The sequence below is a fragment of the Elephas maximus genome, chromosome 26 (assembly GCF_024166365.1).
Source record: "Elephas maximus indicus isolate mEleMax1 chromosome 26, mEleMax1 primary haplotype, whole genome shotgun sequence".
NCBI lineage: Eukaryota > Metazoa > Chordata > Mammalia > Proboscidea > Elephantidae > Elephas > Elephas maximus.
In genome coordinates this window covers 27,968,352-27,990,963 of record NC_064844.1, presented here as the reverse complement: position 1 = coordinate 27,990,963, position 22,612 = coordinate 27,968,352, and the positions used below count along the sequence as shown (strand labels likewise).

General features: G+C 38.7%; 1 protein-coding gene across 5 annotated transcripts in view; it reads left to right on the top strand.

The window, feature by feature from the left end:
• CRIM1 (cysteine rich transmembrane BMP regulator 1) overlaps window positions 1–22,612 on the top strand; it is a 243,476-nt gene that overhangs the window by 171,735 nt on the left and 49,129 nt on the right. For all 5 annotated transcript variants that reach the window (XM_049870461.1, XM_049870460.1, XM_049870459.1 and 2 more), the window contains 3 exons: window positions 9,483–9,611; window positions 19,505–19,661; window positions 22,254–22,375. In XM_049870461.1, the coding sequence (XP_049726418.1) occupies window positions 9,483–9,611; window positions 19,505–19,661; window positions 22,254–22,375 (408 nt within the window). The remainder of the gene's footprint in view (window positions 1–9,482; window positions 9,612–19,504; window positions 19,662–22,253; window positions 22,376–22,612) is intronic.

Sequence of the window (22,612 nt, the reverse complement as noted above, 5' to 3'; positions counted from 1 at the left end):
AATCCTGTCCATTAGTCATAATATGTATCAAAATAAGACATACATTAAAAACTGTTGCAAAAAAATCATTAAGAAATGAAAGATAATCTTTGAAAAGGATGGGCAATGCATTCTCTTAACAAATCCCTAGAATTCACTCAAAGCAAAATTCTGTGCCAACCTGTGTCTGTTTAATCTGCCTTAGAATATTTTTCCCATACCATATTTTCTGAAGGCAAAAGTTTCTCATCCAGGTGGAGCCAACATGGCCCTATAGACAGAAGCACCACGCTATCTCTCCACAGCAAAGACCAAAAAAACTAAGTAAAACAGAGACAAACATCAACCCTGGAACCCCGAGCATCAAACAAAGAGATAAAGAACTCAGCCAAGCACTGCCTGGAATAAGAAACTGACAGAGAGCAGAGAGCAAGGAGCAGTATGAGCAGAGGCCCCCTATCAGCTAACGCAGCATGGATTCGCCATCTTGGATGCCTGTCGGAGATCAGTGGACAGGGAGTATGGGGAAGCAGCTTCACGGAGCTCCCAGCAGGAGACAAAGCACCCGCTGAACCTGCCCTGCTGCACCATAGCTGTGCAACTGGCAGTGCCGATTGGACAAGGAGGCGAAAAGTATCGTGCCCACAGACGAGCAAACAACAAAGAACGCACAGCCCGCCTGCTCAGATGTAACCAAATAAAAAAGCAGAACGAGACAAATCTACAGTCAGTAAAGGAAGACAATAACTACTGAACATCCCGAAAACAGCAGACAATATCAAAACATTAAAAAAAAAAAAAAAAAGGATGGTTCCAGTAGGCATCCAAAATAAAACACCAGATGATTTTCCACTAGAAGATACTGGAACTACCTGATAGGGAATTCAAATCTCTGATATTTAGAGCTATCCAAGAGCTGAAGCAAAAAGCGACAAAAATGAGGAAAAAAATAGTTGCATTGGAAAGGCAGACAAATCCATGGAAAATACAGGCAAAAATGGAAGAATTCAGGAAAATAATACAGGAAGAAAATGTTTAACTAAATTCACAACTAGAAATCATACAAAGACAACAATTAGAAATGCAAAAGATAAACAAGATTTCAGAAATGGGCAGTGTCATAGACTGTCTGAGGAGCAGATATGAAGCAATGGAAAACAGGATCAGTGAAATGAAAAACAAATACCTGGCTACCACTTTGTTTGAGGAGAAATCAGAAAAAAGAATGAAGAAATGCTGAGAATGATGTTGGATACAATCAAAAGCAAAAATTTGCTAGTGATTGAAGTTCCAGAATGGGGAGAAAGCAGAAAGCACACAGAGGATCTTTGAAGAATTGCCAACAGAAGACTTCCCTAATGTCATGAAAGATGAAAAGCTGACCATCCAAGAAGCTCAATGAACCCCACATAGGATAGAGCCCAAAAGAAAATTGGCAACGCATATTATAATCACACTCTCTAAAACCAGACAAAGAAGGAATTCTGAGAGCAGCTTGAGAAAAACCAATCACAGACGGGAAACAATAAGACTAAGCTCTGATTACTCAGCAGAAACCATGCAAGCAGGAAGGCAATGGGGTGACATATATAAAACCTTGAAAGAAAAAAATTGCAAACCAAGAATAATATATCCTGCAAAACTCTTCAGTTCAAATATGATGGCGAAATTAGGACATTTCCAGATAGAGAGAAATTAAGGGACTATGTAAAAAAAAATACAAGATTTATTAATGGGAGTCCTTCAGTTTGAGAACAAGCATCATCAGACTACAGCCTGAATCTAGAATGCAAGATTGCAGCACCCAAATACCAACCTAGGAAGTGAACTCTCGAGGACTATTCAAAACCAAAAGATTTACAATAGGGAACCAGAGAGGTTAATCTGTAAAGGACAACAACGTCAGAACAATAAAAGAGGGTATCAGTAACATGGGTATAGAACTTTGTAATGGAGAGAAAGGCAAGGTGATACCAAGTAATAATAGACTGGTTCAAACCTAGGGAAATAAGGGTAAAGTTCAAGGTAACCACAAAGAAAGTTAACAAACCTACACTTCAAAATAAAGAAAAACATAGAGTTTGAACAAAAACAAAATCTGCAAAACCCAAAGAAATAGGAAAAAAATCCACAAACAATAGGAATTCAGCACAGGAGAGTAAGAGGAACAAAGAAAACATCAGCACTACAAAATGACAGCAATAAACTCAAACCTATCAATAATTACATTGAACGTAAATGGCCTAAATGCATCCATAAAGAGAGAGTGACAGAATGGATTAAAAAAACAAACTCTATCAATATGCTGCCTACAAGAGATACACCTTCAAAAAACACAGTGCCGTAGAGTCGATTCCAACTCATAGCGACCCTGTAGGACAGAGTAGAACTGCCCCATAGAGATTCCAAGGAGCGCCTGGCAGATTCAAACTGCCGACCCTTTGGTTAACAGCCGTAGTACTTAATCACTATGTCACCAGGGTTTCCACACCTTAGAAACTCAGATATAAATTTTATTTAAAATCAAAGGATGGAAAAGAATATACCAAGCAAACAGCTACCAAAAAAGAGCAGGAGTAGCAATACTAATCTCAGATAAAATAGACTTTAAAACAAAATTGACCATAAAAGACAAAGAAGGGCACTATATAATGATTAAATGGACAATCTGTCATGAAGACATAACCATTATAAATATCTGTGCACCCAGTGACAGGACTTCACAATACATAAAACAAACTCTAACAGGATTGAAAAGAGAAATTGACAGTTCCACAATAGCAGTAGGAGACTTCAACACACCACTCTCAGTAAAGGACAGAACATCTAGAAAGAAACTCGCAAAGATACAGAAGATCCAAAGGCCACAGTCAGCCAACTTGAACTCATAGACATATATAAAACACCCCACCCAACAGCTGCAAAGTACACATTCTTTTTCAAAGCACATGGAACTTCTCCAGAATAAACCACATCTTAAACCACAGAGCAACCCTCTACAATGTATCTTCTCTGATCACAATGCCATCAGAGTAGAAATTAACAACAGGAAGAGCAAGGGGAAAAAATCAATTACATGGAAACTGAATAGCACCCTGCTTAAAAACCACTGGGTTATAGAAGAAATCAAAGATGGAATCAAAAAATTCCTAGAATCAAATGAAAATGAAAACACATCACACCAAAACCTTTGGGACACAGCAAAGGCAAACCTCAGAGGAGAAATTTATAGCAATAGATGCACACATCAAAAAAGAAGAAAGGGACAGAAATCAAAACAGTAGGTACACAACTCAAACAGAGAACAGCAAAAGAAGCCCAGAGCCACCAGAAACAAAGGAATAATGAAGAACAGAGCAGAAAATACGTGAAATAGAGAATAGAGAAACAATAGAAAGAATCAACAAATCCAAAAGTTGGTTCTTTGAAAGGATCAACAAAGTCAACAAACCACTGGCCAAATTGACAAAAGAAAAACAGGAAAGGGGGCAAATAGCCCAAATAAGAAATGAAATGGCCTAACTGAAATAAAAAGGATCATGAAACAGTATTATGAAAAACTATGCTCCAATAAATTTGAAAACCTAGAGGAAATGGACAAATTTCTAGAAACACTGCTACTCAAACTAATACAAAATGATGCTGAAAATCTGAACAGACCCATAACAAGAAAAGAGATTGAAAAGATAATAAAAAAAAAAAAAAAACCCTGGCCCAGATGGCTTTCCTGGAGAATTCTACCAAACATTCAGAGAAGAGCTTACACCAGTACTACTCAAACTATTTCAGACATAGAAAAGGAAGGGATACTTCTGAACTCATTCTATGAAGCCAGCATAACCTGATACAAAAACCAGGCAAGGACACCACAAAAAAAAAGAGAAAGAAAGAAATTTACAGACCAATTTCTGTCATGAATATAGATGCAGAAATTCTCAACAAAAACCAAAATTCTACCCAGTAGAATTTAGCAGCATATCAAAAAAATAATACACCACAACCAAGTAAGATTCATACCAGGTATGCAAGGATGGTTCAACATTAGAAAATCAATCAATGTAATCCACCACATAAATAAGAGTCACATGATCATCTCAATCTACACGGAAAAGTCATTCGACAAAGTCCAACACCCATTTCTGATTAAAAACTCTCAGTAAAGTAGTTATAGAAGGGAAATTCCTCACTGTACCAAAGCGCATCCGTACAAAAGCAATAGCCAACATCATTCTCAACAGAGAGAGGCTGAAAACATTCCCCTTGAGAACAGGAACAAGACAAGTGTGCCCTTTATCACCATTCCTGTTTAACATTGTGCTTGAAGTCCTAGCTAGAGCATTAAGACAAGAAAAAGGAATAAAGAGCATCCAAATTGGTACTGAAGAAGTAAAACTGTCCCTACTTGCAGAGGATATGATACTATATGTAGAAAACCTAAAAGCTCTGTGAGAAAAAAACTACTGAAACTAATAGAAAGATTCAGCAGAGCGGCAGAATACAAGATAAGCATACAAAGATCAGTTGGATTCCTCTACACCAATAAAGATGAACAGGAAATCAAGAAAACATTACCATTTATATTAGCCCCTAAAAAAATACTCAAGAATAAATCTAACAAGGGATGTAAAAGACCTATGCAAAGAAAGCTACAAAACAGTACTGCAGTAAACCAGAAGAGATCTATGTAAATGGAAAAACATACCATGCTCATGGATAGGTAGACTCAACATTGTGAAAATGACAGTTCTACCCAAAGCAATCTACAAATACAATGCAATCCTGATCCAAATACCAACAACATTCTTTAAGGAGATGGAAAAACTAATCATTAACTTTATATGGAAAGGGAAGAGGCCTCGGATAAGTAAAACACTATTGAAGAAGAATAAAGTGGGAGGACTCACACTACCTGACCTCAGAACCTACTATACAGCTACAGTAGTCAAAACAGCCTGGTATTGGCACAATGACAGACACACTGACCAGTGGAACAGAATTGAAAACCTGCCAGTAAACCCATCTACCTGTGGTGACCTGATCTTCAACAAGAGCTCAAAGTCCATCATCAGATGGGGAAAAGACAGTCTTTTTAACAAATGTTGCTTCCAAAACTGTATGTCCACCTGCAAAAAGATGAAACATGACACATACCTCACACCACACACAAAACCTAGTTTAAAATGGATCAAAGACCTAAATATAAAACCAAGAACTATAAAGATCATAGAAGAAAAAATAGGATCAATGCTAGATGCCCTAATATATGGCGTTAACAGAATACGTACCATCACTAGCAACATACAGACTCCAGAAGATAAGCTAGATAATTGGGATCTTCTAAAATTAAACACTTGTGCTCATCAAAAGACTTTACTGAAGAGTAAAAAGAGAATCTATAGACTGGGAAAAAAAATTGGGCTTTTGCAAATTCAACAAAGATCTTACTAAAATATACAGGAAGATCCGACATCTCCACGACAAAAAGACAATCCAATTAAAAAATGGTCGGAGGAAATGAACAGGCACTTCACCAAAGAAGACATTCATGCGGCTAACAGACACTTGAGGAAATGGTTGCAATCACTAGCCATTAGAGAAATGTAAACCAAAACCACGTGAGATACCGTCTCACCCCAGGCATTACTGGCACAAATCAAAAAAGCAAAAAAAAGCAAATGTTGGAGAGGCTGTAGGGAGATTGAAACTCTTATACACTGCTGGTGGGAATGTAAAATGGTACAACCATTTTGGAAAACAATCTGGCTTTTCCTTAGAAAGCTAGAAATAGAAATACCACATGATCCAGCAATCCCACTCCTAGGAATATATCCTAGAGAAATAAGTGCCATCGCACAAATGAACATACGCACACCCATGTTCACTGCAGCATTGTTCACAATAGCAAAAAGATGGAAACAACCTAGATGCCCATCAGCAGATAAATGGATAAACAACCTTTGGTACATACACATAATAGAGTACTACGCAACAGTAAAGAACAATGATGAATCTGTGAAGCATCTCAAAACATGGATGAATCTGGAGGGTATCATGCTGAGTGAAATAAGTCAATCACAAAAGGACAAATATGGTATGAGACCACTACTATAAAAATCCACAAAAATTCACAAAAAGGTTTATACACAAAAAGAATCTTTGATGGTTACAAGGGAGAGGATGGAAAAACATTAAATAGGCAATAGAGTAGTGGTAACTTTTATGAAGACTGAGATAGTACACAATACTGGAAAAGCCAGCACAACCTGTACTAGACAAAGTTATGGAAGCTCCACAGACACATCCAAACTCCTTAAGGGATCAAATTATTGGGCTGAGGGCTGTGGGGACCGTGGTCACGGGGAACTTCTAGCTCAATTGGCATAATATAGTTCATAAAGAAAATTTCTAAATTTTGCTTTAGTGAGTAGTGTCAGGGGTCTGAAAAACCTGTGAGTGGCCATCTAAGATACTCCACTGGTCTCACCCCTTCAGGAGCAAGGAAGAATGAAGAAAACTAAAGACACAAAAGATTAGTCCAAGGGACTAATGAACCACAACTACCATGGCCTCCACCAGACTGAGTCCAATACAACTAGATGGTGCCCAGCTACCACCACGGACTGCTGTCACAAAGATCACAGTAGAGGGTCCCAGACAGAACTGGAGAAAAATGTGGAACAAAATTCTCTCTCATAAAAAAAGACCAGATTTACTGGTCTAACAGAGACTGGAGAAACCTTGAGAGTATGGCCCCTGGACACCCTTTTAGCTCAGTAATGAAGTCACTCCTGAGGTTCACCCTTTAGTCAAAGATTAGACAAGCCCATAAAACAGAATGAGAGTAAAGGGTTACAACAGCCCAGGGGCAAGAGCTAGAAGGCAAGAAGGGACAGGAAAGGTGTTGATAGGGAACCCAAGGTCAAGAAAGGAGAGTGTTGACATGTTATGGGGTTGTTAACCAGTGTCATAAAAACTGTGTGTGTGCTGTTTAATGACAAGCTAGTTCTGTAAACCTTCATCTAAAGTACAATAAATACATATATATATATATTGTTTTAAAAAAAAAACAGTTTTCTCACCCACTTTATATCTTAAATGTCAGTGATGAACACCAGGTTTCAGTCCAAGTTCAAGTACTGAAGATGTTTCTTCACCCATAAGCTGTCTCTGAAAGCACTGAAATACCCTTCAGAGTTCCTCCTTGGTCCTTGGTTTACTAACTCTGTAGAACATAGAACTCTCTTCTTCCTCTGATACGAGAAGTATGCTTAGAGTTGATCCTGGTCCCCTGCTCTCTCTGTCTTGTATTTGTGGCTACAGTAATTTTGACAAAACAATGTGCAGTTTTGTGGCTGAAGGCTGAAATAGAATTATTATTTTGGAGGACTAATAGTAGTGATAAAAGAGAAAAAGTATATATAAGTTTGGCAACTGAATTATTTACGGTGAATTTTAAGAGAATGTAGGAAAATAGAAATTCTGTATTTAATTCAGTATGTCTTAAAACTTGCTTAAACTAAAACTACTTCTTGAAGAAATATAAGTCAATGTCTTAAAACTTGCTTAAGCTACTTTTTTATGTTTACAATTATCTATCAGAAAGGGTACTTTGGCCATTGGAGGAAATTAGAAATTTTATAGCCGTGCAAAGTTTATATAAAAGTTTTAGGGAGATGTTCTTCAAACTGTGTATATTGTAATAAAAATAGAGGAGGAGTATTTTACCGGGAGAATACTGATCAAAGCATTTCTGTAAGAAGTCGTAGTTGCCTGCTACCTGTAAGGGGTTGAGTCATTATCCCCTTTTAGCAAGTGGATAAAAACTTAGAACTCTTGATCTGAGCAGTGGCAACTAAAATACTTATTTTGGTCTCTCTTCCGTGGTAACAGGAGATGAAACTTGAGAATTCAGTGTGAACTAATGGATAGAGTGTTGGACAGGAGGTCGGGAACCTCTGTTCTGTTCTATTCCCAGCCTGCAACTGGGTTGCTCTGTAAACTGAGATAAATCAGTTACCCTCTCTGCACCTCATATTTTCCATCTATAAAATCGTACCTGGCTCCCTCACAAAGATGTTGTGAGAAACAGCTTACTCTGAGGAAGTTTGTAGTACCTTTCGGTTGAAAAGATGCTATATAAACATGTTAGTATAGCTGCTTTCTTTGACAGCACTCTTCCCAAACCAAACATTATGTACACTGTCACTTACATTGCAGTACAGAACAGGTGCCATTACAGCAGACGTTATGTTGCCCAGAAGCTAAGAGTGTGACTCTGGAGCCAGACTGCCTGGGTTTGAATCCTTGGTCTACTTACTGTGTGCTCTTGGGCAAGATTTTCTCATCTCTAAAATGGGCGTAGTGATAGCACCCACCTCACTGGATTATGATAAGGCTTGAAGGCATTTATGAAAAACACCACAAACAGTAAATAAACACATAATACAAATTATATAAGTGTGTGCAATTACTGTTATTATCCAGAACAGTTCTTAATAGCATGGTGGAGAAGGTAGAACCTCATTTAGGCCTTGGTTTTGCTGTGCGTCTGTTTCCAAAATGACTGGTTGCTCTTTCTCCCAGATGTTTAGATCTCACTCTGCCACCGCCATAAGCCTGTGGGCCCTGAATGTAAGCTTCTGTTCACTGGCATCCATCATAGCGTCTGTAATAGTTGGATGAGCATCACATGTAAGATAAAAGGAACTTGTTTCAAAAATGTCTCTGATTTATTAATTTGAAAAAAAAAGGTAACAGATTTCAGAAGTGTTGTGAAGTGAGGAGTGGGTCGATTGACAGTTGGCAGCTTTGTCTTGGTTATTTTTAAAAATAAGTAAACTCATAAAACATTAGGAAGAAATAGAAGAATAGTTAACAAATTCAGTGGAATTACGGCAGTCCAAGACCCCCGTGGATGCCTGGAACCTTGGACAGTACCGAACTATGTTTTGTCCTACACCTACATACCTATGATAAAGTTTAACTTACAAATCAGGCACGGTAAGAGATTAGCAACAATAATTAATGAAAGAATAGAACAATGATAACAATATGCATAATAAAGTTACATGAATGTGGTCCCCAAGCAGGATGGTGTGAGATCTCATCACTTATTTAACATTTTCAGACCTGGGTTGATCACAGATAACTGAAACCACAAAAAGTGAAACCATGGATAAGGGGAGACTACTGTAATTTTAACCTCTTTTATCTGCTCTCTATGGTGATGACCAACAGAAAAGTATTTTGCGAGGGTCCCAAAAAAATACGTAAATTAGTTGAACATAAAAAATTAGATCGTTCAGATTTTCAGAAATCTGGTTTAAAAGTAGTTCTTTTTCAGGGGTTAAAGACATGATGAGAGAATAAAAGTTTGAGATTTGATGAGAATTATTGATTAAATTTTTGTAACTTACTATAGTGTGGAATTTCGAAGATTGAATAGCATTGAAGAGGTAATGATATGTTTCATTGATTTATTTATTTTCTCTTTTTATTGTTAGAACCAACCTACATCACAATTGATCCACCTGCATGTGGGGAGCTATCAAACTGCACCCTTACGGAGAAGGACTGCATTTATGGTTTCAAACTTGATCATAATGGTTGTCGAACTTGTCAGTGCAAAAACAGTGAGTATACAGAAGATTATATATTTTTTGAGGCATTTTTTTTTTTTTTAATATGATACTGTCAAAGCATATTATGTGATTGAATATCTTTTTCACTCCTATTCATGACATTCCCTTGGCAACCTGAAAGAAGAAAAAAAAATTATTCTTATACAAACAAATACATAGTCATTTAGGAAAAAAGAGCTGCTCTTTTATTCTGGTTTTCATATTTGTTTCATTGTATCCAGAAGCTCCTTGGTGTCCAACAACATCATGGTGCAGCTTCAGAGTCCTTGAAGTACATCACCCAGCCACCCAGTCATCTCTGTCTGCAGCACCCTTGCTGGGGTCATCCAGTGACAAGAAGGTCACTAGCTCAGTGTCATGTTCCACCTACGACAGCCATAATCCTTAGAGTCGGATTCATTTTTTTAACCACAACTCTGCCTCCATGTGGATTCCAATCATATTGCCAAGCTGTGCACTCTGAAACTGGATAGTGTGTATTGCATTTCTTCCATAGAGGGGGAAAAGTACTCTTTATATTTAAAACAATTTTGAATTCCCCTAGTTTTTCAATCAGAATACACGTCCTGGGCCATTCCTCAGGTGACATAGTTTCTAGAATTCTTTTGATCCTTCCCAACTTCTTACTGACACACAACATGCCATTGTTCTTACATAAATGTGTGGCCCAGAAATAGTAGAAATTCAATAGTCCCCCATTATCTGCAGGGGGATACATTCCAAGACCCCTTGTAGGTGCCTGAAACCATGGATAGACCAAACAAACCTTATATACGCTATATTTTGTCCTATACGTACATACCTATTATCTTAGTTATCTGGTGCTGCTATAATAGAAGTACCACGAGTGGATGGCTTTTACAAAGAGAAATTTATTGTCTCACAGTCTAGGAGGCTAGAATTCCAAATTCAGGGTGCCAGCTCTCTAGGGGAAGGCTTTCTCTGACAGTTCTGAGGGGAGGTCCTTGTCATCAATTTTCCCGTGGTCTAGGAGCTTCTCAGCATAGGAACCTCGGGTCCAAAGGACATGCTCTGCTCCTGCCTTCGCTTTCTTGGTAGTATGAGATCCCTCATGTCTTTCTGCTCACTTCCCTTTTACATCTCAAGAGATTGACTTAAGACCCGATTCGGTCCTGTCTAGTTAATATAACTGCTGCTAATCCCACCTCATTAACATCGTAGTGGTAGGATTTACAACACATAGGAAAATCAAACCAGATGACAAAATGATAGTCAAACAATACTGGGAATCACGGACTTGCCAAGTTGATACACATTTTTGGGGGGCACAGTTCAATACACAACACCTACAATAAAGTTTACTTTATAAATTAGGCACAGTAAGAGATTAACAACAATAACTAATAATAAAATAGGACAATTATAACAATATACTATAATAAAAGTTAGGTGAATGTGGTCCCCAGGCTGAATGGAATAGGACAACATGAGATTCATCACACTATTCATTTAACATTTTCAGACTGTGATTGACTGTAGGTAACTGAAACTGCAGATAAGGGGGACTGCCGTACTCTAGAAATTGGTCTGATCAGTGCATTGCTATTATGTAGCCTACGTTTGCATTAGTTCTTTGAAGAGTACAATATTGGCTCATATCGAGTTTATAAGGAGCTAGAACCACTAGGTGCTTTTCCCATTAGCTGCTATTAAGTCATTCTCGTTCATTCCATATTTGAAGACCTTTTTTTTTTTTTTAAATAATGTAAATGCATGGCTGAATTCAACAGGAAATTGTTTTGATAGTTTTAAACCATTTTCCAACTAGTTGGGATATTTTTTAATCTTAATAAGTGATCTTATACTTTATGCCTCCCACTTTATATTAAAATAAGCACCCCTTATATGTCCTCTTCTGAATCATTGAATTAAAAAAAAAAGAAATCATACAAAACCAAGGACAGAGCCCTGTGGCCCTAAAGGCCTTCCTGCAAAATGGCGTAAAACTGATAATCCTCACTCCTTGAGTGGAGTTACTTAGCTAACAACATGTCAGCTCCATCTCTGTAAGGAAGTCTTGAAACACTTGGCCGGTATCTTAACTGAAATCAGAATGCGTTATATTTATACCATAACTTTGCTGGAGACCTTATTTTAAAAATAAAATGAAGTTAGTAGGGCACATGGCTTGTTCTTCCTGAACCCATGCTGGCTCCTGGTGGTCAATACTTTCTTTTCTGAATGTTACAAATCATTGAGATCATTTGTTGAACGCGATCGTATTCAATAATTCTTTTTGAAAATTTTTAAGTTGTGAAGGTCAAGCTTAGTTTGCTGTGGTTTTTAGAATCCTTTGTCCCTCTTAAATTGACATTTGATCTTCTTTAGTTTTCTGAAATCTTTTCCGTTCTCTCTGAACTCTCAGAAGCAAACAGTGGTTCTATAAGCAGGTTCTCTGCGGGCCTCTGGATATCATTATCTCAGCACAGAGACTTGGAATGACCTAATATAGATGGGTGCTCACTTTTCGATTTATCAGTTATCTTGAACTTTATATTCCTCCACCCTTAATTGTTTATCACTTTTTTATGTAAGAATATGTTTGATGAAGATGACTAATACACAATTGGAGTTGAGTAATTTCCATTTTCTCAGTTACACGTTACCATCAGACTCTTTGCTCCATGGAGTTAGTGCTAAAATAGAGCTTATAAAACTGGTGCTGTGGTGGTTGTTGCTGCCGTCTTTAAATTTCCCGTAAGACTCCACCCATCTGGGCCTGTCCTGCCTTCCTGACACTTGCGGCTATTCAGAGGAAGGCCAGTCCCTTTTATGCGCTGTTCTGCCTTTTGTAAGCAAAGACGAGGAAAACCCTCAATGAGATGGATTGACACGATAGCCTGTACAGCGGACTCAAACATATCAACGATAATGAAAATATCACAGGACTGGACAATATCTCGTTCCCTTATACATAAGGTCAGAAACCCTGGTGGCGTAGTGGTTAAGTGCTACAGCCTACTAAACAAAAGGTCAGCCGTTCAAATCCACCAGGTGCTCCTTGGAAACTCAGTGGGGCGATTGTACTCTGTCCTATGGGGTTGCTGTAAATCAGAATCGAATCGACTCGACGGCATCAGTTTTTTTATACATAAGGTCACCATGAGTCAGAGCAGACTCCATGGCGACTAACAACAGCCTTTTGTACCTCCCTTTGGAGAGCTCGCGTCGTACCTAAATCTTTATCTGAACTTTCGCGTCGTACCTAAATCTTTATCTGAACTTTTGAAGTCTAAAAATACAGACTCTCTAATGCCCAGTCACCTCACCCGCCACGTTCACCTGGGCTTTGCTCTTATAAACTTTTTGGCAATATGGTTACGGTTATATAAGACTCCTGTCGCTGCACCTGAAACCTTCGCAGTTCAGTCCAGAGAAGCAATGTCCCCAAGTTATCATTAAAGCAAGTTAAAAATGTCTCACTGGCCTTTTGCAAATTGAGACGATTCGGAAGCCCTTGCTCTCCCGTCTTCATGTTAGTGTTGTGTGCACCCTGGTCCGCTGGCCTGCGGGGCCTCTCCATTAATACTTAGGGAGAAAGACGGACAAGTGGCGGTTGCATTTTGTTTCAATAAGTTTTTTACATATAGGTCTTTTGTAACTATTCATTATTTGTAAATTTTACGTATTTGTAAGTCTATTTAGTCTTTCTTTGTTCTCCTTTCTTGCTTCATCTAATATAAATAGAACGCCTGCCAAGTTGTAGGTGCTAAGGCACAAAGATGAGTATAATGCAAGACCTCCCCTGAGGAAAAAAATCTCTTGTACCTGAAACACTAAGGAAATATCATCGTTTCTGGCCAAATTCTATAACTTAAAGAAATGAATCCTGTTAAGAGGAGCCTTGGTCCTGCAGGACCAGGCACTTGCTCATGCCAGAGGAGGAAAGGAACTGTCCCATCTCCTGGGGCTGTGCTCAGAGCTTGGGGCCCAGTGGGTCTTTGCTGAGCAGATGAGTCGGGAGCCATCGGGATCAGGGATGTCTTTGGACATGGTTCTTGTCTGAGATTCGTCTTTGAGGTCTCGCAGTTCTGACCATGTGTCCATCTCATCACACGGAGATCTCACTCTCTGCCACCCTAGACCTAAAAACATAACTAAGCACCAACTGGTATTTTCCATTTGTCTATGTCGTACAGAAGCCTGGTCATAGAGCATTCTGCTCTCAGTGCCCCTCCTATTAGCAATCCTGATTATCTGACACCTTTGGAAGCCACAGGGAGGTGAGTCAGTAAACCAAACTACCAGATCCTGGGTTGTCATGTTTTCGTGAACTGAAGCAGCCATCCTCTCAGGCTCTGGCATCAACAGCCTGGCCTGGACCTGGGTGATCAGGGCAACTTACTTTCCCTATCAGAGCTTCTGGGTCCTCATCTGTAAAGTGCAGAACATAGAACCTAACTTAGGGGCTGTTTGATTAAATAAATAATTGAATGCAAAACTAACTCCGTTGCCTGACATATGGTAATTATTTACTATACGATAGACCTTTTAAAACAAATCTGCTTCTGAGCCAGCCCAAGCTAGCCAGCATGGAAAGCCCCCAACTTCCCTCCCTTTATTCCGGTACCAGCCTGCTTGCAGTTCTTCCTGCCCTCCAAGGACAGTCTTCTACCTTTCATTCTAACCCTTGACTGTTCTCGTTCTCCTTCCACTGGCATTAGAAAAAAGAATGTTCCTTATAGCCAAAGAAAACGTAAATATGTTCTTTTTCCCATTGCAGCTGCTTGCTAAGTACTGATTCTGTCTAAAATTCTCCCTTACATTATTTTTTGCATCCCACCCAGGCCTGATTTACTTGCATTGCCTGAGTCATTTGTACCAATATTTTCTCTTAGAGATTAAACCTAGTTTTCACTGGCATCAAATTTCTTAAAGTAAGACCAGCCCAAATAAATATTTTACCTCTGTTCATTGGTTTGTTGTTTGTTCATTCACTTGTCCCCTCTTTCATCTAGTATTTGTTCAGTGCCCACTATATGCCAGTCACTAGGGATACAAATATAATAAAAATGATCCTTACCCTTGACTAATGTCAGTAATATATCTATAATGTGCTAATATGTTATAATGATACTGCAACAATCTTGCATATTACATTCACTTTAAGACTGAAATCAAAACCCTGCAGAAACATGTCCTTCAAAAATATGTGGAAAGTATATGACAAAGAATTCTTTTGTTTGAACATATTGTAGCTTTGCTCATTTAACCTGTAACCTATTACATTCTTGTAGCACACTTAAACAAAGTAATATATCAAGGGCGCACAGAGAATTTAAATCATCCCTGACTCACTTTCTCAAAGATATATTTAAAATAAAGAAAAGACATATGGCAAAAGATGTTTAAGACAGTACTATATTAAGAAGAATTAAAAGAAATTCATTTATATAAACTACTAATAACCTAACACTTTATTGGCACAGAGTGTTCCTAAAAACATTACTCTTTAACCAGAAATGTTTGGTGCTTTTAAACAGACATAATATTTTTTAACTTATTATATGAATTATATGTATTAAATGACATGTATATAAATTAAGTAACATCTAGTCTTTTGGAAATCCTGGTAGCGTAGTGGTTAAGTGTTACAGCAGCTAACCAAAAGGTTGGCAATTCGAATCCACCAGGCGCTCCTTGGAAACTATGGGGCAGTTCTACTCTTGTCCTGTAGGGTCGTTGTGAGTTGAAATCGACTCTACAAGTTTTTGTTTTTTTTTTTTAAACTTTTGTCATCTTATTTTCTACATCTTTAAATTGAATTTAACTAGATTGTTTATAGCTTCTCTTCCAATTTTAACGTTATGTAATTCTAGAAATTAATAATGTTTTTATTATTGATAATAAAACCTATTGCCGTGGAGTAGATTCCAACTCAATAGAGACCCTGTAGGACAGAGTAGAACTGCCCCCATAGAGTTTCCAAGGAGCAGTTGGTGGATTCGAACTGCCAAACTTTTGGTTAACAGCCAAGCTCTTAACTACTGCGTCACCAGGGCTCCTTATAGAAACTGATACAGACATGTAAAATTAACGGGAGTAACAGGGTAACATGAAATATATATCTAGATAAGCATCCAAAAAAGGTCACAGCGTCAGTTGTAGGGAGAGGGCTTCCTTGCTTCATTTCATTGTAACTCTGAACTGATACCTGTCAGAGTCAAGATTGGGCCACCATTTGTCGTGTTGCATGTCTTTATTTAATAGTCTCTGCAACTTCATGGCCATTCTTAACTGGTAGCAGGTTGGTGGGAATGGCCACTGTCGAAGAGTGAGAAGTGCTGCAGCAGAGAGTTATACAGCACGGCTCTAGGAGGCACTATCCCCATTGTGTTCTATACGGAAGTGGCGTTGTGTTCACCCATCATAGAGCGAATGGTGCTACGTACAGTTGTGCTGCATTTTCCCTCTGGAAACAAACATCTCGTTTTCTCCAGACTGAACAGAGTTTGCTATGTAGTTGCCATGGACCCACCATTATATACAGGCCCTGTACTTGACCATTATTTATCAGTTTCTCTTCGATAGTAATTTTCCCCCATGGATTAGAATACCTTTTTAGATCACATATAAGGTCATAATGCTGAAAACTTACAAACATAAAGCCACCTTTCTTTCCATGGTTGCTTCTTAGAGTGATATACTAAAAGCCTTCCAAACGAATTTATAAACCCTCATTTCTGTGAGTAAGGTATCTCTCATCCATCTGTTCTGCTCTTTATTTAAATGTTTGTCTTGATGATACATTTCTCTTAAGAAAAATCCATAATTGACACGTGGACCTAGGGCTACCTTCTAGTATTTAATATTCTCTATTTCTGAACTGGAGTCCTGGTGGTGCAGTGGTTTAGAGCTATGGCTGCTAACCAAAAGGTTGGCATTTTGAATCCACCAGCCACTCCTTGGAAACCCTATAGGGGGACTTCTCTCCTATAGGGTAGCTATGTGTCAGAACCGACTTGATGGCAACGAGTTTGGCTTTGGTTATTCCTGAACTGGAAGATTATCTTTACCTGTTGCTGTTAATTCTGATTCATGGTGACTCCATGTGACAGAGTGGAACTGCTCCATGGGGTCTTTGTGTTTTTATTTTTGGCTGTAATCTTTATAGAAGCAGATGATCAGGTCTTTCTTCTGTGGTGCCACTGGGTGGGTTAACTGCCACCCTTTAGGTCAGTGTCAAGTTCAGGCCATTGGCACCACCCTGGGCCTTTGAACTAAAAGACAATATAATGTTTTGAATTGTTTAGCAAGTGCCAGTATTTTGGAAAATATGGCAGCCTTGCTGAGAGTGTAAAGTAGCAAGAACGTTGACTGATTTCATTCGTTCAGCAGATTTTATTGAGGACGCACTCCATATTTAAACATCGCAATAGCCAGTGGGCTACAGAAATAAAATAGGGCCCCACGCAAGAGCTCCCTCCGGCTGGGGAGCAGAATCCAGATACACCCAGACTGTAGACGAGGCATCGAGGTGTGCACGTGAGCCATCCTGAGGCAGGGGAATGCCCAGGCTACACACTCCGTGTGGCATAGCTGTCTGGTTTCTAATGAGCGCCCTTTATTCTTTGCAATGAAAGAGAATCCTTTGTTTGAAATTCTCTTTCATTGCAAAGCAAACGTGATTAAAGACAAATTTAGTTTTTATCAAATTTTTTACACTTTCCTTGAGGGTGAAGACCATTCTAGATTAAGTTCTGTGGAGCACCTCTTTCTTTTTTTACAGGACCATAACAATAAAAGCACATAAGTGGCTCAGTCTTCAGAGTTTTAAAGAATTTAATCCCCATGGATGCTGACTCTGGGAAGTTCTCAGAGAGTTTTTAATTCATCAATTCCCCAACATAATCCGCTTGGCATCGTGACTTAAAAATTTGTATAAGAGAAAAATGGGTTCACAAGTTAGACACGGGTTTGCTCTCTGTCTCGGGAAGCAATGTGGCTGTGCAAGTCTTCTCCCTCCTTCATCATTCCCTTAATAATAGGAAAGAGATAAAAAATGATGACCTTTCAAGTCATATAATTACAAATTTTTAAATGAGCCATTTAAAATTTTATTTTTAAGGATGCAAATTAGTAATCACAGTGTGATACAGACCCACGAGGTTATATTAAATATGTGTAATGAAAGGTTTATGGTAACAACAAAGTAGAAAATTATAGCATAAATCACATTTTCCTTTTTAAAAAAGCCAATTGAATGTTCGAGTATTGCCAGCCTACATTCATAAAAGATGCTGTCTGAAAATATTTATGTAAAACAGGAACCCACTTCACCTATTAATTGTAGTTAAGGTTTAATTTTAGATTGTAAGATTTGTGTGGGGCGGGGGCAAATGTGTTCTGTTTTTCCTGATAACTTATGCATTATTTATAGTATCTATGCTTAAAGAATGTCCAAATAAAATAAACACTCATTTATTATTCTAGCAATAATAGTCTCTGCATCCCATCTTACCAGTCCATGCAGAACAGCCATCAAACATTGCCATACTTTTGCCATCACCAGATCAACTTCCCTTCTTTAAACTTGGTTGTCTTTCAGATTCTGTGTTTGATTCATACATATCTCAATTTGCTTTAGTTATACCACCAAGCATGGTTTTCTCACCTTAACATGTTTATCCCCTTATCCCCTATAATGTTCTGTTAAGTCCCATATCACAACACAAAAGTCACTTTAGAAGACTTTTAGTAAGCTAACATCTCTGGTAGCTCCTTTGGCCAGCCCATCGCATCTTCTCTTTTGTTCCTTCTAAAATAATAAATTAATGGTTGACTAACTGAGGACAGTTACATATCACTCGCTCCAGATTCTGCTAATAGGGGACATTTTGAACATTCCAAATAGTAGAAGTTTAAACAATCTGGATATTTCTCTGACAGGCACATTTTTTTTTAGTTAGCTAAGTATATCCAAATGCTCAAATATTTGTTGGAATGTAAGAAGAAAACATCAAAATGGAACACTTCCTATCACGTTATCAGAGATGTACTTTTTAAAGGCTCCTTTTAAAGCAAGGGTAAAAAGACCTTTATGCTGTGTATAAAAAAAAAAAAAAAATGCTGTCGAGTCGATTCCGACTCATAGCAACCCTGTAGAACTGCCCCATAGAGTTTCCAAGGAGTGCCTGGTGCATTCAAACTGCTGACCTCTCGGTCAGCAGCCATAACACTTAACCATGCGGTGTATAATATGCAGTGTTATATGGAGCCCTGGTGACACAGTGGTTAAGCTATTGGCTAGTAACCAAAAGGTCGGCCGTTTGAATCCACCAGCTGCTCCTTCGAAACTCGATGAGGCAGTTCTGTTCTGTCCTATAGGGTCACTATGAGTTGCAATCGACTCAGCGGTAACCGGTTTGGTTTTCAGCTTTTTATGATAACATCTAACACCCATGAAAATAAACGATGTATGGAAATTTAAGGATGAGTGTTATCATAGGCATGCAATAAAAACAACACATATAATGAAGTTCGGGGTTTAAGTTTCTAATTCGCACGTTTAAACAATATGTCAGTCAGTAGTTAGGGGTAACTAATAAACAAATTTTATGAAAAAATGCTTTAAATTTCATTAGCACCTCAAATGGTAGTCACCAGCCTACTCTTCACTACTAGGCTGAGTATACTTAAGAGTTCTGTATTTCAAAGCTGGACTTTATTTTGATTATTCGTATCAAAACATCGAGCCACGTTGTGCTAGCCACGAATTAGCACGTCTGTAATTTAAACCATTATAATGCTATGGTAGGGCTCAGAACTTTAAATTTATGGATGGTTAGGAGAAGGTATTTAGGAATTGAAGTGTCATGATCTAGTCATCTTTAGGAGGAACATGCTGTCCTGTTTTTTCCCAGGGGAGGAGCTGTGCACCAGCCTCAAACGAGGATGCACGTTGGATTGTCTCTTCGGTTTCCAAACTGATACCCATGGCTGTGAGATCTGCCAGTGCCGCCCACGGCCAAAGAAGTGCAAGCCTGTAATCTGTGACAAGCATTGTCCATTGGGATACCTGTAAGTATTACCTATACTTAATTGCCTGTAACTTGATGAAACATCTGTTTTTGTTAGCTGTATTATGTATGTTTGTGAGTGAATTAATGATATGCTGAGTCCTGAATGTCTGTGCTTGTTTTGTTGGGTTATTGAGAATGCAGAGAAAGGATTGTGTCTTCACAGGTAAGAGTCCAGATTTACTCTTACGCTTTTATGAAGATGGGCAGGGCCATGTATGACCCTACCTTTGGGCCTGTTCTGGGGAACTTCCCCATAGCAAGGTCCTTAGAACACAGCCAGCAGGAAGACAGAATCGTGATGAGGCCCCAGTGTTGTAAGTGCTGTAGCTTTTCACAGCTATCCCAGTGACTACTTTGTGATCATTTACTTAATCCCAGCTGTAAGATCAGTTGATGGCCACTTCTTGGCAGTACAGAGCATCCTTACCTGCCGTACCTAGTTGTCCTACCTTGGTACCAGGCTACGGGTCACCATATATTTTCTTCATGTAGCAGTAAGACTTCATAAACTTCCTTGGAAGTATGGACCATGACTTGTATTTGTTATTGAGTCAAACTCCATGACAATCTAGATTATTCCAGGGGCAAAATAGATACTTCATATTTGTTTCTTTAGTGTCTATATTAGCATTGATCTCTGCCTGTATATCAAGTTGGTGCCTTGAGAAAACCACTTTTGAGAATCATGCTTTATCATTCTTTCTTTATCAGTCTCTTATTTTAGTATTTCGACCTTTCTAATTTGATATTTCTGTAGTGCTAGTAATTATACAGGTCCTAGATTTGTCTTCTCTTGCCTGTTTTCTTTCAGTCATCTTTTTTATTCTTTCTCTTGGAAATTCTAGTTAAGGGAGAAGGGGAATCTTAACGCTAATTTTAATTGGATAATAACATTGAGAACAGTATTCTTAAAAATTTCCCACTGTTCTTGATCCTAAAATATAAATATGATGCCAATAAAAGTATAATTATTTCTTAGCTTTACTGCTAATATCTTTATATCATTATTATAGTAGTAGTTAAAAAAAAAAGTTAGAGCCACTTGCTGCAGTATTATGATAGTTCAAAATCAAAATTGCCTTCAAGTCCAACCTTTGTCTTAGAAACTTCTTAGAGGATTGTAGATTTCACTTTGTGTTCCTATTGGTAAGCACATTCAGGGAGGGCCCAGGTGACTGCAGTGGACAACTGAGGACAGTACTGGCTAGAGCACAGGTTTCAAAGACAGCCTCTGAAGGAAAAATCTTGGCCAGACACCATATGAAAGTGTTAGGATAAAGGCAACCATTGGTGCCCCTTGTATACACCTGTTGAATGGACCACTACTTTATGCATGTAGCAAATGCTTATTGAATGAATGATGAATGAATGAATGAATAAATTAGTCAGAGTCTTGATGGAACTTGAAAATGACACCATGTGAAATTAGTATGACTAATTCATTTTAATTCATTGTTTTTGGCATGTTGAAATAAATAAGTAGACCCTAATATTCAGTTCTCATTTCACTTACCAAAATGTAGCATAGTTGTCATTTGGGCAGTGGTATACCAACTGTTGTCCTCTTTTAAAGCCCCTTAATTTTTCCAAGATAAGAAAGAAGCCAGACCTTTTCTTTATTTGGACAACACCGTTGCCACCTTGTGCTCTTGGGATGAAGCATGATGGTAAACAGAGAAACACCTCCTTGTCTGAGGCCCAGGAGGCCAATGGGGCAACACCTGTAGAGCTGATGCTGCATCTGAGAGATCCCTCAGTCCTGCCGCTAGTGGACAGAAAAAGGTCCCACTGTTGACCACCTGTTGTCAAGCTGGCAGTGTCAGTTTCCTTTTAAAGAAAATCTGGAATTGTCCGTAAGAATTTTTGTCCAGAAAACCTCCACTTAGACTCCTCCGATGTTGTTATGTAAACTCTTCTATTTAATATAATCTTCCTGATCAGCACAAAAGTTAGACATAGAACAAATTCATCCAGCCTTTTTTCTTCACCCGATATGCTTAGGTTACACCCCATGGATGGAGCATTTCTGAACTGATACTCTTTTCTAGCTAGATCTTACGAAGTAATTACTGGACCTTGACTTTAGGACTTCTCAAGGCTTTTTTTTTTTATGAGCATTTATGTAGCATTTCCAGATCTATGGGTCCTTAAGTTCTCCTGTCTTCCATAAGTTTTGGGAGCTTTCTCATTATTAAAATGTTCACAATTGTCTGAAATCTCAGAGAACGTGGTCCCATAAGAACGCACTGTAGCCTTTTGCCCTTATACTGATCTCCACATTGACCAGTGATGTGTCCTTCACCATCCTATTCGTGGAGTCTCACGTTCATCTTTTTATATTCTGATGCCACTTTTCCTAATCAACAGACATATCATTGGGATTCTAAAATTCAGTCTCAACCTTGGTGATGGCCACGGGTGGTCATGGCCATAGGGAGCTATTTACACATTACTCCAGGAGTCATTGAGAGCAAGAGTCAAGTCATTCTGCTTAATAGCAATGTCACCTCAGTGACCCTTGTTCTGAGCACCTGGACGTCATTTGAGACTTTTTGATTTTCTGACCTCTGACAAAATTTTAATTACCCAGGAAGAATAAGCACGGCTGTGACATCTGTCGCTGTAAGAAATGTCCAGAACTCCCATGCAGTAAAATCTGCCCCTTGGGTTTCCAGCAGGACAGTCATGGCTGTCTTATCTGCAGGTGCAGAGGTAAGTGCCAGCGTCCAGCCCTCCCCCCTCAAAGCAGCCAGAGGCACACAAAGGAAGAGCAGAAGGCCATTATATAAATGAAATGGCTGAAGCGGTTGCTTCCTGCCCGGACACAGACGTCACTTTCTGTAGGGCCACCCCACAAGACTACCTGTTGCCTTCATCTGAATTGAACAAAAACTCAGAATAGAATTTAGGAAGGAAGCATATAATGCTCAGTGCATTGACCAAAGTAAT